General features: G+C 46.5%; 1 protein-coding gene across 1 annotated transcript in view; it reads right to left on the bottom strand.

Moving 5' to 3' along the window:
- Positions 1 to 19,486, bottom strand: part of FOXO3 (forkhead box O3) — a 103,615-nt gene extending 84,129 nt beyond the window's left edge. Inside the window, exon 1 of the mRNA XM_025444801.3 lies at positions 18,841 to 19,486. Coding sequence (XP_025300586.1) covers positions 18,841 to 19,455 — 615 coding nt within the window. The 5' untranslated portion in view covers positions 19,456 to 19,486. The remainder of the gene's footprint in view (positions 1 to 18,840) is intronic.
- Between the last annotated feature and the right edge of the window lie 2,346 nt (positions 19,487 to 21,832).

The following is a 21,832-nucleotide window of genomic DNA, read 5'->3' as shown; positions in this document are numbered from 1 at the left end:
ATAGCAGTTTTAAGTTATAGCCATGAAAATGATGGCTAAACCTAAGGCTGAGACCGGACATATCACTCCAATGCAGACTGAAGATGTAACAGTTTTTGCCCTTTCTGTGGGGAGGGGATGAAAGCTTTCCAGCGTCAATGACAACTCTCCCCGTTCAGCAGCATATAGAAGTCAGGGCACAGGGACCTTCTTTTCAAAACCAAAGGCCTCCTCTACAGCCTCCTAGAGGGGATTTTAAAAGAGGGGTCAACCAGACAGATGTCCCTTATTACCATCTTCAGATCTGGGCCACAGGAGCCAAGGACTCAGATCCCTCTGATCCTTGGGCTGGAAGCCAAGACTTCTAGACTGCTGCCAGGCTGGCTTTTTCTTATGAGCCTGACCACTCCTTAAGGCACTTTACTCCTCTGTAAATGCATCCTTGATGCCACCAGATTTTTTTCAAGATACCCCCCTTTCCCGGTCCCCAAAACACGGAAGCAATGACCTATCCTTTTGGAAAACCAAAATGGAAGTGAATTAACACGTTTACACATTTCATCTGTGAGCAGTGACAGCTTTGGGAAACATCCCACCAGCTGCATCCAACTGACTTCTGATTTTAGAAGTCCCTAGTAATCTCCTGGAGTCCAACTTTGAATGCTACTTACAGTGTTCATGGCACATTTAGGACACGCTGGCCCCAAACAGAAGTCTCTCAGTGCAGCTTTCTCCACCACTGCGTGAAGTTTCTGACTTCTGAAACACCTGAACCTGTCTTCTTGATCCTTCTCAAAAATCTTGGTAAATCTGAGAAAAGTAACTTGTCTGGCCTCCCCATTCCCAGGAAGAAACCTCAGATCACTGGTCCCTCTGAAGCTTAAGCACCCAAGCCCCATTGTCTCAGACAGAGCTTCATGAAGGAAAAGGTATGCTACTAACTACAGAAGAATTTGTAATCCAAACTATTTCTGTGTTGTTGTTGTTTTTTTAATGTGTCAGATATAAGAGTATTTATGAATCTCAGGCAACATTCTGAAGCAGCTGCTAAGAGGTCCTGAAATGAACTTCCAAGTCTGGCCAACCTACTGTTCTTTGCACTATTTATATTCCTAAAGCCATCAGCTATGTTTGATATGGCTGATCATGAGGCCCAACTTAATGGACTACAGAATCCAATGATACTGACAGCAGGAATAACTTGTTTTGATCTTTACCTGGCTTCACCTTGTGGGAGAGGCCGTGCGCCTTTCAGAACTCTGAGCCAAGATGGATGCCATCTCCTCACCACAGCGTCGCCTCTGACCTCATCACGAGAGCTGCATCACTTTCCCCTTCGCTTCACTCACCCTCCACACTGATTACACCCAGCACATTTTAATCTTATCTTTCTCCCACATGTCCCACGTCTGTCTGTGGATGAGTCACTGCGACTACTCTGTCTGATGCTAGTCTTAAAACTAAGAACATTCCCAAAAGACCAAAACAAACAAGGGGAAAAGATCACAGAACAACAAGACTCCAACCTCAACACAAATCCTCTGAACACAATTTACGTGCCAGGATGAACACTGGCATCCTCTGTGTACCTGAGCAGATCCTTCATTATGGTTATCCAGAAGGGAGGTTGGTGCCCTTGTCCTGTACAGAAAGCTACACAGCACCCAGGACCTGTGGCAGGTCTAAAACACCCACGGGGCTAGGACCTTTGCTACATTTCAACAGATACCACGATGAGATGGCTGTTCATCTTTTCCCATTCTTGTTGGGATTCTGAAGCCAAGGTGGCATGATAATTTTGATTTCTGACTCCCTAATCTATCACCAGAGGAATTCCAGTCTTAGCAAATGACTTAAGCAATGGTTCTCAAACTTCGGCTTCCAGAATTACCTGGAGGTCTTGTTACAATACAGACTGTTGGGGGCACCTAGGGGGCTCAGTGGCTGAGCAGCTGCCTTCTGCTCAGGGCATGATCCTGGGGTCCTGGGATCAAGTCCTGCATTGGGCTCCCCACAGCAAGCGTGCTTCTCCCTCTGCCTATGACTCTGTGTCTCTCATGAATAAATAAAAATCTTAAAAAAAATACAGATTGTTGGGTCCAGAGTTTCTGATCCAGTATGTCTGAGGTGGGCCCAGGAATATGCATTTCCAAGTTCCTACATGATGCTGATACTGCTGATCTGGAGACCACACTTGAAGAACCACTAGCATCAGAATATAGTAGATACCTCCCATCCCAGGTATAGCAGGTTAGGTTACACAAAAGGATGGCAAATTTGTGTGTCTCAGCCTCATGCAATGACTTGAACCATGACTCATGCACCATCTATTTTTACAAATTCCTGAAAACTTTAAAATATATTAACTAGGGTCCGGTGGAAACCTGAAAAATAGGTGGGAGTTGGAAATGTTAAAGAAACCACAATCATCTATATAAAAGAAAGCAGAGGAGGAAACACAGTTAAACACAGTTAAATAATGATGCCCTTGTCTTAGAAACCAACTGTTCTCTTACAGCCCAACTAGACAGCACTCCTTTTTACATGGAGCTTACAGGGAGCAAATTCTACTTGGTCATCATCCCATGGAGAAGGGGGTAGAAATAGGTCTAAAAGTCAATTCTAAAATAGTTGGTAACTTCCACAGTCAAAATCTCATTTCTCTAAGACAATGGTTCTCAGCCCTAATTATACACTATGACCTCCTGGGAGCTTCAAAAAATATAGATGCCCAGGCCCCATACCTAGAGATTCTAACCTGTTTTAGGATGGGACCTAAACACAGGTGTTTTTCAAAGCTCCCTAGGGTGATTCTCAAATGCAACTGAGGATGAAAATCATTGATAGAAGAGGAAGATCACAGAGAGACAGCAGGCGGATAGGAAAAAGAGAAGGGCAGTGAGCCCCTTTACATAATGCCTAATGACAAAAAAAGGAAAAAGAAAAGAATGGGAGAGCAGGTGGGGATGACTACAACAGGTAAAACTGAGGTTCTTAAGATTCTAAAACTGATCTAAAAATCAACAGCGTTGTTGGCTGTTTCAGGTTCAAAAATCAGAAACGGCTATATGATCAAGGAACTGCTCTCATTTGTCAAAGTCTTAGCAAGAGTCCAAAGGACATATCAGTGAAACCTTTTAACAAAATGTACTTTTTTTTTTTTTTCCCCAGAAGGGTTTAGTAACTGGGGACTCAAGGCAAATAGCTTTCACTTCTCACAAATCATCTAAAGGTTCAACTTTGAAATCATGTGCCAGATAATTTACTCTCCTGAACAAAAATTTTTTTTTTAATTTTTAAAGGGGACGCAAGAGGAAGGAAATTGAAGCAACTCAGAGCATTTGATAATTAAAAATTATCTTCCCAGTAACCACACTGACAAATGAGTTTTCAAAGTTGTAAAATCATGTGATTCAGATGATAAAACCACGTTATTTTCTTCTCTTCCTTCTTGACTAGCATATATGCATGAGGTAACAAGTGGGGGAAAAATGTTTGAAAGCTTTATGATCCTGTGTAAGGCAGAATTATGAACCCAAAACAGAACACGGTATTGATAGTCAATGGATAGAGCAGGGAATCTCAGAGCCGGTAACACAGACAGGTATCAGATGAAAATTATCTCTGCTCACACCAGCAGGTCACTGGGAGGAACCCAGAGAGAAAAACTCAGATGTAGTTCCACTGCATTATGAGTTAAAACCATTCATCAATTTAAAGTTTTTGATTTGATTAGAAAACTAAGTAGGGGTGCCTGGGTGACTTAGTTGGTTAAGCATCCGGTCTGCCTTGGGTTCAGGTCATGATCTCAGGGTCCTGACTCTGCTCAGCAAGGAGCCTGCTTCTCCCCCTCCGTCTTTGCTTATGCTCTCTACTTTTCACTCTCAAATAAATAAAAATTTAAAAATCTTAAAAAAGGGCAGCCCGGGTGGCTCAGCAGTTTAGTGCCCCCTTCAGCTCAGGGCGTGGTCCTGGGGTCCTGGGATCAAGTCCCACATCAGGCTCCCTGCAGGGAGCCTGCTTCTCTCTCTGCTTGTGTCTCTGCCTCTCTCTCTCTATTAATAAATAAATAAAATCTCTTTAAATAAATAGATAAATAAATAAATAAATAAATAAATATCTTTTTTTAAAAAAAGGAAGGGGGGCACCTGGGTTGCTCAGTGGTTGAGCGTCTGGCTTTGGCTCAGGTCGCGATCCCAGAGTCCTGAAATAGAGCCCCCACCCCCATCGGCCCCCCCACAGGGGCCCCACCTCTCCCTCTGCCTATGTCTCTGCCTCTGTGTCATGAATAAATAAATAAAATCTTAAAAAAAAAAGAGGTGGATAAGTCTGCATCTTAAAAATGAGAACTAGAATTTTTGGTTAAAAACATCCATTTGTTAATTATTTTAAAATCATTTGGAACCCACAGTTTTCACTAACACAAGTTAACTTTCCTAATTTTATACTTCACTTATTCAGTACTGATTACCCACAAATTAGCTCAAAGCATTCCCTGATTTTATGAGACTATCAGAAATAAAACTCTCCCCCCTCCCAAAGAACACCCTAGGAAATGATACTTATGGTCAAAGTGCCAAACTTCACCGAAACGAACATGAAGGTTGGATGTGGCAAAGCCAAAAGTATGGCCCAGAACACGTAAGACTTTCAGCCTAAAATAAGGCTCTTTCTTGGAAAGGGAAAAAACTAACAGGGCTGCTTTAGAAAATTCAGTTCAGCAGAGGACATGCATCTATTCAAACAGAAGGCTGTAAGCTTATCTTTATTGGACAGGGTTAGAGATAGAAGGCCTGATCTAGGCCACTAATTTCAAGAAACAGTATACTAAGCTCACCTAGGAAGTTACCTATCAGGAGCTTAAGAACATAAGTGTGCCAAAGCAAGCACACTCACCCTGGAATCAGCTCGAAGATAACCTTAAAATAATGGCCCACAATTTTAATAAGCCCATTCCAGGCTTCTCAGGGTTACACAAATGGTACACCTAATCTAATTGCTCATTATTCTTTTAAACAGATTCAGAATGTTTGGGCTCAAAGTTTCAATGTTTACTTTTTAAAAAGTTAACTTACTGAAAATTTAGTCTGTGGTCTGCTGTGTATTTGCAAGAGGAGTATATGCATACACGGCAAATTAATGCTCGTAATTGAGACTGAACTGAAAACTAGTGAACAAAGAAAGATACACCCCTTCTCATTCTACCAACTGGGGGGTAAAAAAAAAAAAAAAAAAACGTACCCAATATAGACAAAGATGCAAATGTATGAGGGCACCTGGGTGCCTCAGCCCACTGAGCATCAGACTCGATTTCAGCTCAGGTCAGAAACTCAGAATCATGAAATCAAGACCCTGGTTGCCTGGGCTCCAAGTTCAGCAGGGAATCACTTGGGATTCTCTCTCTTCCTTTCCGCCTCCCCTCTCTTGCATACACAGGCACACTTGCACGCTCTCTAAAAAAACTAGATTTTTTTTAAAGATGCAAATGGGGTGCCTGGGTGGCTCAGACAGTTAAGTGGGTGCATTAGGCTGAGGTCATAATCCCGAGGTCCTGGGATGGAGCCCGCATGGGGTTCCCTGTTCAGCAGTGACTCTGCTTCTTCGTCTGCCCCTCCCCCTGCTCCTGCATGTGTGTGCGCTCTCTCTCTTGCTCACATACACACAAATAAATAAAATCTTAAAAAAAAAAAAAAAAAAGAGAAAAAGAAAATCCAAATGTATGAAGGGTAAGATTAACAACAAACCCTTGAGTTGGAAATAAATGATGGCAGGAAGTCCCAAGACAGCTACCCTCCTGTAAGGTAAAAATTCTAGAAGACTTATAGCAACATTGAGTTTTAAATTAGGGGGAAAATTTTTTTTTAAGAGTTTATTTATTTATTCACGAGAGACACAGAGAGAGAGGCAGAGACATAGGAAGAGGGAGAAGCAGGCTCCCTGAGGGGAGCCCGATGCGGGACTCAATCCCAGGACCCCGGGCTCACAACCTGAGCCAAAGGCAGACGCTTAACTGTTGAGCCATCCAAGTGCCCAGGGAAAAAAATTTTTAAAGAATTTATGAGAAGGACAAGCTCTAATGGAGAGATCTAGAGAAAGAGTTTTACTTTATAAAACCATTACAGTATTAGAAAAAATTGGAAAGTATCAAGCTTTTAAAAATATTAAAACTTAAAATTTTAGAGGAGAGAAATTGAGCAGGAAGCGTTAATCACTCAGCTGAGCTGAATATGAAATATGGAACTGAGGCAATTATCTAGATAATTTATGATGAAAGAAATATCATTTTAAAAATCAATTATTAGGACATTGCAGCCTAAAAGCAACTTGAGATTTGAATTATGTGAATTAATGACTCAACTATCCACTGGATCTTTCCAAAGTAGGACCAATTTTGAAAGAGACATCTAACAAGTTCTACAGGATATAATCTTACACCCACCATAAACTTCAGGTTTATATCCAGAGTTATATCTTTAAAAGTCCACTGTGGCCACTGCCACCTTCTACTGCAACTGCCTCCAGCCCCATCAACCTCCCCAGCACCCCGCTATAGTCAGTTATCAGCCAGAAGCATTTTGCATGCTCCACATTTATCTAGAGTGTTTCAGTCTATCTTCTGGACACTACCCAGACACTGCTCACCTATCTTTACTATGAAACTGAGAGTTCTGAAGTTTTTTCCAATACACATAGGACTAGTATTCCGCTAGCCATGTTTTATCTCAGGGCACATGAGTACTGCATTTCCCTGACCAATTAAAACCATCATTTTAGGTCCTCCCCGTACATAGTTTCACCTTGAAGATAAAAGCAGTAAACCTCTTCAGGAGAGATAAACACTTTAACCTGGGACTTGCATTATGCCATTTTCTGTCTCTGTCTTGGCAACCTGCCTTTAAACTCGACAGTAACTGCTTTGCAAAGAGTCAACTACCTCACAAGATATTTTAATACATTTAGTTATGAGATCTGATTTGGCAGCCAGACTCCTGCCAGAAACTTCTTAAAAAATGTTTTTCACCAAATCCGTTTTCCTTGGTGGTTTTGTCTCCATTCATCTACCCACCTGAAGTCTACAATATAATAGAAGCACAGATACCCTGTTCTCCCAAAGCAGAAGTTTGTCAGAGATAACAGCCCCACCAAAAGACTTCTACACACCATGTATCACGCTACTAGTACTACACAGCACGCTTTGTATCTGACCCAGAGCAAACCGTAGCCACGCCAAGGAAGTGACCCATCAGAAATGAGAATCCCCAAGCCAGCAGGTTTTTAACAGAATTCTCAAGCCACTTCTTCTACTCTTCCACTAAAAGCCAGGCACAGACTCCAGTCTTACGTGACTAGCTAATAAAAGGAGCCCAATCCTGGATCCAAGTCCACTCCCTCAGTGGCACACACAGAGTTGTTACCTCAGTCAGCCACAACTCCGAAGACAAACCCTCAAGACAGTATTCTGGAGGATTACTAGGAGGATCAGTGGTTCTATACGTAAAAACGTGGCACATAGAAGCAACTCTTAAAACGGCAGCTGTTTTCTAAAACTACAAACTTTCCGTTATCATAAGTCACAGGAGTGGAAAGTACAACACTAGTGACTGTGACTAGTCAATAATGTTGTAGTGCAGGTTTGAAAGTCGCCAGGAGAGTAAATCTTAAAAGTTCTCACCACAAGAGAAAAAAAAAAATTCTGTAACTATGTGTGCTGATAGAGGTTAACTACACTTTTTGTGGTGATCATTTTGCAATATATACAAATACTGAATTATCACGTTATACACCTTAAGTTAATGTTACAGGTCAGATTTACCTGAATTGAAAAAACACATGAAAACTCAACCCTCCCTGCCAAATGAACAATATAAATAAATGAAATGGCAGCTACTTAATTTTATTGATGTATACCCGCCTCACCCAACCCAAAGTCCCAACCGCAACCCCAGGAGGAGGAAGAGCATAGCTGAAGAGGCAAAAGTCAAAGAAGCCGAGGTCACATCCCAAAAAAGTTCCTTGAATCATTTCCTTATCTTTAAATTGGGATTTACATTTAAAGGCCTACCTTGCAAGATCAACATTAAATGTAAAAACCTAGCTGAGCATTTGGTACTGAGCTCAATAAATCATAGCTACTACTATTAATAATTATTATAATACCTAGGCATGAAAATGTGGTTGTGTAGACTCCTTTTTCTTGGAAAAAAATCAAACTGTCTTTCCTGAACCCTTCCCAAAAATATCATTTTGAAATAAAAGATTAAACAGCGCAATTCTGATTCCTAAATACTTCAGAACTTACGACTTACACACCTACCAGGCACCTAGAAAATATCTGCTACTTTTTTTAGATTTTTTTTTTCGCAGTTTTGTCTATGAACTAAGTGTTGTCAATTACTAAGTGGTAAATTGTACAAGATAGGTATCAAGGTCATTTTTTTCCCCATTACAGACATCAAATTACTTGATTTAATGTCTTTGATCAATTTCTTAAACATCATTTCCTCTGTTTGATATAAATCAAGCAACCCAATATATGGATCTATTTTGGTACTACCCACACTGTTCATCTCTTCTTATGCCAATACTATAGGTCTGCGGCTATTTCTAGGAGGACAACCACTTTGTGTTCTACGCTTCGACAGGATGGCTGGTTTTTTGGACATAGAAGTGCACGGAGGAGACATGAGCCTGATGCCTCAGGTGTGAGAGACTTTGAAACCAAGCACAAGAGGAGCTGAAGAGACTCCAGAGAAATTCTGGATTAGCCTTACTACCATAATCAATGACCATGAACCTGATAGGGTTCTATCCTCTCAAACCATGACAGGGAAGAAAAGATTCTTCTTCAACACTATCCTTCTGCTGAGGACTCCTCAAGGAGGCTCCTCTCTCCCCTCAAATTTGGACTAACTGCTCCAGACCAAAGCACTCAGCCAGAACTCACGGGTTTCAGTGTAAACCTCAAGCCCACAGTCCACAGCAGCTCCAAAAAAACAGGCCAAGTAATAAATTCAGTAAGAAAGGAGGGGAAGAGGCATGGCAGGGCAGGGGGAGGAGGGGAGAGGGGCAAGATGTATTAGAAATGGGAGGGGGGAACAAGTTCTAATAGTTCCAACTGGGAAATCAGGTGAATTCATGTCTCCCTTCTGTCCCACACAGCAAGATGAAGTAGGAATTTAAACTACCATAAGGCAGCCTGTGAATGATTAACATTTTAATCTGGATTAAAAATTGGAGGGGGAGGGCCGAATGGGTGAAAGTCATCGAAAGGTACAAGCTTCCAGTTATCAAATAAGAGACGAGTTCTTAAAAGCTCTAATTAAAAGAGAAATTTGTAACCATGTGTGCTGAGCAGGCTTGCTGTGCTGAACATTTGCGGCATACACAAAAACTGAATCAGTATGTTGTACCCCTGAAACCAATGTTATATGTCAATTATATCTCTATAATAAAAATAAAACAAAACTTTGTATTCTTCTTCTCTATCTGCAGCCCTCTCTTGTATCTTTATGTTCTTCTCTTGTATTTGTTTCCTCAGGCTACCATAACAAATTACAAATTCAGGGTCTTCAAACAACAAAAATGTATTCTCTCACAGTGCTAGAGGCTAGAAGTCCAAAACCAAGGCGTCAGCAGGGCCACACTCCCTCTAAAGGCCCAGGAGTGCGGGGGGGGGGGGGGGTGTTGGGAAGGATCCCTTCCCCACCTCTTCTTAGCTCCAGGTTGCTCCCAGCATGCCCAGTGCTCTTGGCTAACTGCATCACTCCAGCCTTTGCCTCAGTCTTCATGCAGGCCTCTCTGCATCTAGGGCATTTAGCTGTCCTGTCCTTATAAGGACGTTTAGACATTGGGTTTAGGGCCTACCCTAATCCAACATAACTTAATTTTAACTAATTATCCCTTTTACCCTATTTTCAAATAAGGTCACATTTTGAGGTTCCAGATGGACATGAATTTGAGAGGATACTATCCAATCCACCACAACTCACAAATTAAAATAAAGCACCAAAATGCGTCTCCTGGGTGGCTGAGTTGATTAAGCTTCCGACTCTTGGTATTAGCTCAGATTGTGATCAGGGTTTGAGATGGAGCTCACAAGCAGCACGCAATATGCTGGGGTTTCTCTCTCCCTCTCCTTTTGCCCCTCCCCACTACCACGTGCACTCAAGGTCACCTTCTCTATTTATTGGTCACCAATAAATATATAAATCTTTTAAAAAATAAATAAACCACGAACATCAAAATATGAGGCAAAGTGGAAGATGACAAAACATAACATTACAGAAATATTAAAAAAAATTCAAAGTTATAATCATTACTGGACTAATTCCCATCTGAATTAGAAATAATGTGCCCTTTGCCTTTCTCTCACCTGTGGGAAACTGTGAAATCTTGGAAAAGATCAGAAATCCCATTTAAGGGGTGCTTGAGGGGCTCAGTCAGTTGAGCATCTAACCCTTGGTTTCAGCTCAGATCTCATGGTTCTTGGAATTGAGTCCTGAGGTTGGCTCCAGGCTCTGCGGAAAGTCTGCTTGAAAGATTCTCTCCTCTGCCCCCTCACTCGCACACTCTCTCTCTCACTAACATAAATAAAATCTTCACACATACAAAAAAAAGTCCCATTCAAAACAGCACTAAAAAGCAACATTCCACTGGCCCAGACACTTGACATACTCTGAAAATTTTGGTATTAAGTATAAATACTCACATATATTATCAGGAATGGAACAGCAAAAAAGATGAAAGACAGGGAAGGATATTTTTCAGTTAAAAGTGCTTTTATTTAACTATTTGGGAATGGAAAAGTAGACCATGGGTCTCAGAAGACCAAGGTTTCCTCTAAAAAAAAAAAAAGGAAACTTAGGTTTTTAACAGCCACCTCCCCCAAATTATCCTTTTCTAATGAGAATATAAACCTACATGAAAGCACTATATAACACAATTCCTTTTATTTTATTAAAGGTATTATTTTAGCTTTCTGGGGGAAAAATAAGTGAAATGGGCTTAAAGACTTGTGTACTCCCTCTGCTGGCTCTGAATTTAAAGTAAATTACCAATGGCTTCAGGAGCCAAGTTACTAATTTCACTAGACATCTAAAACACGATGAAAGATATGATGTGGACTCTCCTCCAACACACACACATGCAGAGGTCTTCAAAAAAATAAAAAATTCCAAAACAACTACTAAAAACTGCCAAAGGCATCTCTGTTGGAATTATTAGAAGTTTACTCCAAAGGAAAGCTAATGCATTCCATTTGTTTGGAGCAGGAGTCATTTCTGGCATCAGCCTCGCCCCCTACAAGTGTGCCACAACCTTTCTTTGTTCTGTGCGCACCTCTCCACTGCAGGACTAGGCTACATCTGGACACCCAGACATGTTGAGCCCCTAGAAGATAACCTGGCTTCTTCATCAGAGGCAATTATTAGAGTACCAAATTACTAGAAGGACCACAGCCCATAAGGGAAGTTAATCCATTTGCTTTATAATGTTATCCTGCAATAGTAACTGAAAAACTACGAAGAAAAATTCCCAATATTAAAATCTCAAAAGAAAAAGCCTGAGTAGGAAGGAAAGACACACTCTAGAAAAGCTCAGCTGGAAACATGCACCAATCATACACCTGTGTTTTATCAAGGAATGATCCATCACAGTATTCTGCTACTGGACTTCTTCCAATTGGGGAATTTGTGATACTAAGAAATAAAGATTTTCTGGTTAAGAATAAAATGGCTAAAGATACTGAGTCTGTCAGTGTAATGATGCCATCAGAATTGGGGTCTTCTTTTTTTTTTAAGATTTATTTATTTATGAGAGAGAGAGAGAGCGAGAGAGGCAGAGACACAGGCAGAGGGAGAAGCAGGCTCCATGCAGGGAGCCAGATGCAGGACTCGATCCCGGGACTCCAGGATCACGCCCTGGGCTGAAGGCAAGCGCTAAACCACTGAGCCACCCAGGGATCCCCAGAATTGGGGTCTTCTATCACAATCACAGCCTACCTACCTATTTCAAAAACTCTAAACTCAGAAGAGCTAGACTGACTCTGAAAAGATCCATCTCAGAGTGCTTGCTGTCTCTTCCTCCTTCATATGTGACTTTCTTTTTCCAATCCATGGATATAAAACTTCAAGTACCTCTGGGACTTCTGCCTCCAAATGCAGAACATTATGGATAACTTAGTGTTATATAACAGCTCCTATAAGAGGTAGGTAAGTGAATTTTAGGCTGAACAATCCTATGGTGACTTTCCAGACAGTGCATATTGATGCAGCATCTGTAGGGTACACACACAGAAAACAGACATGATTTCAACTTTCTCTAAGTCATTCCTAGATCAAGATTTCCCTCAGTTTCTGTGATGGGTAGTGACTGGCACTAATGAAGTTCACAGGGACTTTTCACACTCGGAAACAAAACACTGCAAGAAATACCTTGAATGGCAGAGTATCCTTTCATAATTATACTGTATCCTATCAACATTAATGTGAGGAGGTCCAAGACTTCATAGCTCTAAGTAGCCAAAAGGCTCTACACATGTCATCACCTCAGTCCTGATCACATCATCTCCTTTCAGTGTCAGAGTCACAGAACAAGGACATAATGATTCAACGAGCAACTCCAAGTATCAGACAGGTTTTTGTCTGGTAGACATGTCTGTACTTTGAAGGCTCTTACCCTGTCCTTGGGAATATACAGGAGTCATAGAAAAATGACAAAAGAAATAGGTGGGAGTCAGGAGTGGGCACGGTATGGTGGGGTGGGCTTAAAGCAGATGGCTATTTCAGCAAGGTTAGCTGAGAACAATGATGGAGAACGCTAAAAGAGCAATGCAGCTCCTCTAGCATGAGCCAGCCCAAAGGAGGGAGGAGGGGAGGCAGAGGCGAGCAAATGAAGTAAGAGTTTGCAGAAACGGAGGCACTGACACGAACAGCTGTGAAACCACAATGGTTAACAGCAGGCACTACGGAACGGTGGTGCCTAGGGCTCCTGTGGACACATTCTTAGCTCCATCTCTGCTAGCTGTAGGTTCCTGAGCCAGTAGGTTCCTGCTCTTGTCCTGCTTCCCAACCTGTAAAATGAAGTATTTGCATGATCTTTAAAACCTCTTTTAGTTCTAAATTTGAGGCAAGAAGCAATGTGGATGAGTCAGCTGTATCAAGGCTCCACCTCCACTCCAGAGGGAGGCCAGTCCTATACCAGGCCCCACAAGACAGAACTGGAGACCCTAGATCAGGCTAGGACCACAGGTGTGCTCTATTCCAGGTGGCCCTGGAAATGCCCCAGCTTCTCCCAAACAGACCCAAATTACAAGAGAAATGCTATAGCTGTCTTGCATCTCTAAAGCAAGCTGAAAATGATCTGCAGAGAATTAAAAAGCAGCTCCAAGCCAGAGTTCACCAACTTTGCCTTTTGTCAGTAACTTCTGCAGAGACCTGAAGTGTCGAGGAAAGCAGAAGTACAGATATGAAAAAAGGCAAAGAGAATGACAACAACGACAAATTCACAGAACACAGATTTGCATATTTATTTTCTGTCTTCCTCCAATAGAACCTGAATCCTGTGGACTGGAACCTTATCTGCCTTGTGCTACTACTATATCCCTGAGGCCAAGCTGAATGCCCGGTGAACGGTAAACCTTTAATAAATATTTGCTGAATGAATAAAATGGCATGTGATGAAAATAGGTAAAACGTTTTTTTCTCTTCCTAATCCATAGTCACTTACTGTATACCAGCTAAATAATTTATACACATATATGTATATATACATACATACACACACACACACACACACACACACACAAAATTCACCAATATATGTCATTCCAGGCTCCTCCTATAGCAACAAAAAGCCAAAGTGCCACTTCAGGACCCTTTAATTTGTGATACAGAGAAAGATCAGGAGAAAAATGAGGAATCAAGAATAGGATCAAGTCTGTTCCCTACAGGCAAGATGGGTAAGATACAAAAACAAATTCCATATTCTCTTTAGCCCTGGGAATCTAACCTGGTAAGCAGTCTTACCTTTGCATTTTTATGAAGATCTTTGGACGGATAGTGTTTGCTAAACTTTTTCCAGACCAAATAAATGACTTTTCAGTGGGACAAGGACTCTTCATTAATTTCCCAAATAAAAACATCTTGCAGATTTTAAGTAAGAATCACGCGTATTAAAAGTTTAACTACAAGATGTTCTTCTATGGTGTCATTCTCTTAAAATAGAACCCTCCTAAAATCTCCTAAAAATAAGTCTGCATAGTTTCATTTCATTTTCTAAGACGGAGATAAACATATCAAAACAAACACTTAGCTTCTTTTCTAAAGAGTCTCTGCTACATAGGGCTCACAGATCAAAGTTTAAAAGGGCTAATTTCTTCACTTCGTAGGTCGATGACACAGCTTTGAAAAAGAGGAAAAACAGTCCCCCTAGTGTACTGCTGCTGTAGGAAGAGGAAGTATATTCGTCGAGAATCACTGACGAAGACAGTACTGCCAAAGGAAATTACAAAACAGCATTTTGGCAACACGGGCCAAGCAGAAGACAGATTCCTGACACACGGCCGTAACTGGCCCTTTGGGGACTTACTCCAAAAGGTGACTGAGGCCAAAATTACAAGCCAACGTGGAATTATCACAACTTAGTAGCAGTTAAAACAGCATTTTCTTAATACAGTATGTTGGGAAGGAGCTGGATGCATTCATCTAAAGAACTAGAACAGGGAGGACATCAACAGGCATTATGTGGCAGGTGGGCCTTCATCTTTTTACCCTGGGAAGAAGCTGTAAGAGCCCACATTCTCACATGAAACACAACACACTCTCTTACAGACTTACCTCCACAGCAGCAGCAGCAGCAGAGGTCGACACACACACACACACACAAGATCCTACATTTGTGAAACTGTGAGAACGAGCACAGAAACTCATGACTGCCTAATATAACCATGTTCTAACCCCCCTGGGAGATGCAGGTGTGTGGGGTGTGAGTGGGTGAAGAGGGATAAATAGACCGAAAACCCTGGAGTCCTAGAGGTCTGTCCCACGACAGAAGGACCCGAGACAACATACCAGTTTAATTATGGGTGGTGCAGCGCCAAGCAAGCTGAGTCCGAATTAAAGGAAATGTAACCTTTTCCCCTCTTAACCACATCTGTCTGTTTCTTACTTTAATGCCTGAGGTAAGGGAACCTGTGAGATAGCCATCACCTTTCTCTCTGGCACAATATGCATCTGACAAACCTAAGTTAACCAAGAACTTCCTCCTTTTGTTTAAACTCTTTCTGCCACCTTTATCACTTCATAGTTCCTCAGTACCCATACTGATAGACACGGGGTGGCTGTACAAACGTGATCAACTCACTCAGCCTGCATCAGTATTCATGTCTTTCTGATGCTAAACTAATAACCAAGATTGAGAGGCAAATATGCTTTTCAGGAAAACATCATCTACTTATGTAAGACTACTTATTACTTAGTAAAAAGAAAAAAAAAAAAAAAACCTTTACAATAGGTCGATTTAAAGAAATAGTGTGCAGAACTGCAGCTACTAACTACCTCTCCACTAACTAGCTGTGTGATCTTAGAGAAGTCCTTACCTTGAAGAATCATGTTCTTCACCTATAAAATAAGGGAGCTGAACTATCTCAGCAAACCTCATCCTGGCTGTACATTAGAATAACCCGAGAAACTTAAAAAACAAAAACAAAACAGAACACAAAAGAAACACCAATGCTAAGCCAGAGACCAAACCAATTAAAACCGATTCTCTGGGTACTGGTAGTTTTTAAAAGCTCCTCCCAGGCGATTCTAACATGCAACCAGGGCTGCAGACTGCTAGTCCTGATTCTGATCTCCAAGGCCTCTTTCATAATTCGTTTATTCTCTAATCTTAGGGTGATAATTCTGGTGACAGGATCTCATAATGCAATAGCCCAAAAACCCACAAAAGAAGTAAGGTGTAAGCCTGCATTCTGTGCCTATGTGCACACAGGACTAAAAGAGGTCAACCTTACTTCTAGACATTTTAAGTTTAAAACCCTAATGCATAACTCAGAATGAAAGCAGCGTGGTTTAAATGTACATGCGTGTTCTCAAAATGACTAATCATGATAGGAATCGACTCCTGAAACTTGGACGCCTGGAAATGGGTCACAATTAGCTCCTGACCTCTCCCTTTTCCCTCTTCTTCCACCCCCACTAAACCACAAGCGCGCGCACACACACACACACAATAAAAAAGGTTGCTATTAGTCATAATCGGAATATGAAACCAGCCCCAGTTTCAAAGAGCTTTCTCCATCATCAAAGATTTGGAAGTCCCTGCATGGGTGCATCTTTTGATGAAGGTCATCTTACTAAAACTCTTTAACTAAATTATATCTCCATAGTCTTCAAGGATTACTTGCCATGTGATACTCAGAACTAACGTAAAATCTTATTACATAAAATATAGGAATATTTTACTTTATGTCCTGTATTAAACACATTAAAACTTGAGCGTGAATTTACAATATTTCACAAGTCTTAAAGAGAGATGAAGTGGAAGCTAATTTAACATATGTTGACTATATTTCAATAAAAAAAAAAAAAGAGAAAGAGAGAAATGAGATAGCAGAGAAGGAAAAAGAAACCATGAGACAGAAAAAGGTTAAGGTCATAAAACCACGAAGTTTATGATAAGGCCTAAAATCTCTACTGGAAGTCCTGCAAGCTACATGAAAATATAACTGAGTTACGTTTCAAGGCGACTTTTGATAATACTACTTTCTCACCTAGATGTTAAAAAAAAAAAGTTATTTAACTCTAAATACAATAACAAGAGATGTTATTTGCAAGATTATGAACTACTCGCATACACTTAAAAATCAGAGGGAAAGTGAAAACCCTTCCAACATTAACTTTATAAGTTAAAAGTTAGCTAACTTTTAACTAGCAGTTCTCTGCAGCAAACTCAAAATATACAGGACTAATTTCAAGCTGAGAAATTTGAAAAATATTCCAAACCCCTATATCCATTTTCTTAGATCCTGCAACTCCCCCCTTTCTGATGCTGTACCTTGAGATTAACCCTTGCTATTCACTTTGAAACTCTGTTTTAAAAGATATCACAGTAGCACTTCCTCGAAATGCTATTCACTCTCAAGCTTTCTGTAAATGGCCCTCATATCACACAACTGGCATTCCTTTGCAAAGCTGTAAAATTAGAGCAAATGTAAGATTCATAATGTCAGCATTTGTTAAAGGAAAGGGGACAGATATGTGGAATAATTTTAAAGCACAGTTTTGCTTTTAAAGTATCTCAGCAAGTCCTCTCCAATACTAGCCAATATGAAACTTAAAAAAAAAAAACAAAACAGATACTTTGTAAGGGTTTTGTTTTGGGTTTTTTTTTTTTTTAAGGAAATGAAGACAATACACAAAATTCTTTAGTTTTTTCACATATAGGTTCCTCTCCAGTGCTCCACCAAGATTAAACTATTCTTACTGAATACACCTACTGGAACCCAAGAAGATACAGGGCTCCCCAAAGACAGTAAGGAAAGGACAAAATGAGGAAGGAACTACCTCATTAATTAAAAAAAAAAAAGCTAACTTGCAAAGAGAAGCAACTGATAAGCCATATGTATCTCCAACTGCAAGCACCCTTCTGCCTGGTACTGACACATTCACGTCTTGGGGAAAGAGGCCAGGAGGATGAGGTGCCAGGAAGAGCAAAGCAGCTGGGTATCAGCAGCCCAGCAGGGGCACAGGAGTTAATCTGTTTGGATGCCCAACTGCAGGAAGTCATTACATCATAGGCCTTTCCACACCTCTCTCCCTACCACGTGTCCAGTGCCCCAGAGGCTGAAAAGGAACAGTAGAGAGCCTCTCTTCTGGCTCATTTATAGGCAGAAGCCATTATGACCCAGCCCCGCCACCACACCTCCCTCCCAAAGGCCTAGGTGAAGCTCCAGGCCTCAGCCCTCCACACCTGGACCGGGCCTCAAACAGCGCCGGAGTCCAGGCCTCGGCGGGAGCAGCAGGTGTGGCCAGTCCTTCAGGTGGCAGGGCTGGCCCGCTCCGGGACTCGAAACATCCCAAGTTGGGGGGCGGGGGGGGGACAGATTTACTGCAGAAACATCTCTAAGGAGTAAAGGTGTCCACACAGGCAACCAAAAGAAAGAAAGAAAAAGAAAGGCAGCCAGGGGAAAAAAAAAAAAAAAAAAAAAAGGTTTGCAACCACTGCTTTTTTTAATGGGATCGCTGTGCCTGCGGGAACCAACACCCACAAGCCAGAAACTTCGACGCAAGGGGTTTTTTTTTTCTCATGCAGCTCTAACGACGACGACCATGCACTGCAAAGCACAAATCCATCCCCTTCCCCGGAGGAGCCCCAAGCACTCCCCCACGTCCTCTCACTGCACCCGCGGGGCCTTCCCCGCATCCCCACGACGGTGATTCCTGCTTCGAAGTTGGCCGCAGACCTACCTCCTCCGTGCCGTCCCGGGGATCCAGCAAAGGCTCTGCCGTCCGCCGGTCCTTCCCTCGCCGGCATCCCTTGCCCCCTCTCCTCCTCCTCCTCCTCCTCCTCCTCCTCCTCCTCCTCACCTGGCCATGCCCGAGGCCTCCCCGGGGTGGGGGGGCGCCTCCTTTCCCGCCCCACCCTCCGCGGCCGACCCCAGGTTCCCCTCCTCCGGGGAGGGGAGGGGAGGGGAGGGGAGGGGAGGGGGGTCGCACGGGTTCCCCCGAAACCTCACAGCGGAGGCGCTCGCTGCCAACCCCTCTCCCGGCGCCCGCGGGCGCGCTCCGCGGGATGCAGGCGCGCGTCGCCCTGCGCAGGAGGCCCGGCGGGTCCGGCCGCCCGCCCGGGGTGGGTACGCACCTTCCACCCCGCCGAGCTGTTGCTGTCGCCCTTATCCTTGAAGTAGGGCACGCAGCGCACCATCCACTCGTAGATCTGGGACAGAGTGAGCCGTTTGTCGGGCGAGCTCTCGATGGCGCGAGTGATGAGGTCGGCGTAGGACAGGTTGCCCCAGGCGTTGCGCCGCGACGAGCACTTCCTCGGCTGCCCCGAGCCCCCGGCCGCCCCCGGCTGCGGCGGGGCCAGCGCCTGCGGAGGCTGCGGCGGCGCCTGGGTCCCCCCGCTCGGCGCGCCCGCCGCGGGGCCCGGCGCGGCCCCGGGGTCCTGCCCCCCGGGAGCCCGCAGCCGGGCCGCGTCTTCGAGGAGCAGCCCGGAGCCCAGCGCGCCGCCCCCGCCGCCGCCGAGCGCCATGGCCGAGCCGGCCCTACCGCCGTCCTCGTCGTCGTCGTCGTCGTCCTCTTCGGGGATCATCGAGTCGGCGGCCGTCTCCCCCGAGGGCTTGGCCGGGCTCCCCTGCAGCTCCGGCCTCTGCAGGGGCCACGTACAGGAGCGCGGCCGGCTCTGGGGCTCGAACTCGGGGTCCAGCTCCACTTCGAGCGGGGAGAGCGGGCCCGGGGAGGCCGGCGCCTCTGCCATCTTCCCCGCCCGCCCGCCCGCGGCTCGGGCTCTCGGGCTCTCGGGCTCTCGGGCTCTCGGGCTCTCGGGCTCTCGCGCTCCGCTCTCGCGCCGGGGCGGGGTGCGGCGGGGGAGGCCCGGGGGCGCCGCGGAGGCTCGGGCTCCCGGGAGCCGCTGCCGCTCCTGCCGCCGCCTGGGGAAGCACGGAGGAGAGAGTTGGTTACCCGCGCGGCAGCCCAGCCCTCGGCCACCCCGCGCCCGCCGCCGCCGCCGCCGCCGCCGCCGCCGCCTCCCGGAGACAGGCAGACCTGGAGACGTGCGTCCCGCGGACCTGGCGCAGCAGACACCGCCCCCTGCCAGGCCGCGGGGAGCCGGGAGCGAATGGACGCGCTCGCGCGGGGCCGCCGGCTCGGCAGGTCTCTCCCGGGCGAGGTGGCGGGGCGGGGAGGAGGGGGAGGGGCGGGGCGGGGGAGGGGCGCGGGCCGCGCCTTTAAAGCGGGCAGCGGCCGGGGCTGGCGCAGCCGAGCCGCGGTCGGAGCCGGGGCGGGCGTGCGTTTGTTTATGTTTCGCTCGGGCCCCGCGCGGGTGCTTCCCGCGGCGCCTTCCGCTCCGCCCCGCGCCCCGCGCCCCGCGCCCGCCGCCCCCGCGCCCCCGTGGACTCCGCTCTCCGCGCCCAGGGGCCAGGGGCCCGGGCTCCGGGGGGCGGCGCGGGGCCAGGAGGACGAACGTGGGTCCGGGCGCGGACGGGCTCTTGTCACTTCCAGAAAAGAAAAAAAAAAAAAAAGACCAGACGGGAAGCGAGGAGGGGAGGATCGGGGGTGGGGGTAGGGGCGGGGCGGGGCGGGGGGCAAGCAGCTCGGCGGGTGTTTGCAAAGGGTCGAGCCAAGCGGGAACGACCACTTTGGGGTTTTGTGTGCTTCGGTTTGCGGGCGGGCGTTGGATCCCGCACCCCCCCACCCACCCCCCTTCCCGGGAAAGGGCAGGGGGAGGGGGCGAGTCGGAACGTAAATCTTCCAACAGGTCAGGAAGCGCCAAGTCTCCCGGGCTGCCAGAAAACCCGGACCCGCACGTTCATCACCTCCTTGCTCCCGCTGCTGCCATCTTGACAGTTTTCCCCCCTTCACTCAAGTCCTTTAAAAACAGCAGCGGGAGGGAAAGGGGGGCGCGCACACCGAGTCACGGGGAGGGAAAAGGGAAGCGCCTGGCCCGGCTCGGAAGCAGATCCGGAGTCACCGGGAAGGCGACCGCCCCGCTGCACAGCTCCGGCGCCTACCTCGGTTGCTTCCCTTCAGGGACGAGGGGGGAGGACGCACGACTCCGCGCGGGCCCGGGGCGCGGCGAGGAGGGGGCGCGCAACCCCGGCCACCGAGAGGCGCTCCGGCCGCCGCCGCCGCAGCCCGCCCGAGGACCCGCCTGTCAGCCTGCGCGCCGCCGCCTGGCACATTCCTCCTCCTCCTCCTCCTCCCCTGCACGAGCTGGGCGGCCGCGGCAGCAGCACAAAGTTATAGACACACGCAGGGTGCCTCAACCTAGGCTGACGGCGGGCGGGTCCCCGCCCAGGGGGAGGGCTGGGCGGCGGGCCGGGTGTGCTGGGTGCGTGCGTGCGTGTGTGTGTGTGTGTGTGTGTGTGTGGCCGTGTGCTCGCGCGCGCCTGCGCGGCCGGGCTCCGCGGGGCTGCGGGCGTGGGTGTCGGGGAGCGCGCGGCGGGCCGGGACCAGGCGGGCTCCCGCAGCCCCCGCCGCCGGGCTCCTCCTCCTCCTCCTCCTCCTCCTCCTCCTCCCTCCCGGGAGCCTCAACGACAACAAAGCGCGGCGCTGGGCCCCGGAGAGGGAGCGGGCGGCGGAGCCCCGGACGCCCGGCCGGCGCCGACGCGTGGCCACCGAGCCTCGGGGCAGGGCGCCTGGCACCGGGGGGTCCCCGGCGGGCGCGTCCGTGCGCGCGGCTCTGCGGCCGCCCTGCTGTCCCGGGTCCCCGCTAGAATCGGACACCGCGCAACGGCCGAGATAGGGGCTGCCCGCAGATCGCGGGGAGCAGGACCACGGCGGGCACACGCTGCCGAGCGGAGGCGGCGGGGCCCCCGGGACTCCGGTACACGGATGCCCTGGGGCTCCATCGGGCACCCCGAGCCCTGCAGCCGAGCCCTGCCCTCGCAGCTCCCTCCCAGACGCGGTGGGGTCTCACTTTTCGTGGATTTCATCGCAGATGCGGGGGGCGGGCGGGGGAGAAGTGTAACTAACTCAGGAGAAACGCACATTATTCCCCGCTCCTAAACGAAGAGCCGATTTCGAGCAATTGTGAATGGGAAACAATTGGATCCTAACTTTGCAAACGACTCCAGAACGGCTCATTGGGCTTTTTTTTTTTTTTTTTTTTTTTTTAGTTTTTGGAGAAGATACTT

The sequence above is a fragment of the Canis lupus genome, chromosome 12 (genome assembly GCF_003254725.2).
Source record: "Canis lupus dingo isolate Sandy chromosome 12, ASM325472v2, whole genome shotgun sequence".
In the NCBI taxonomy this organism is placed as follows: Eukaryota; Metazoa; Chordata; class Mammalia; order Carnivora; family Canidae; genus Canis; species Canis lupus.
Note: the sequence above shows the minus strand (reverse complement) of the source record. Positions and strands in the feature narration are given on the sequence as shown.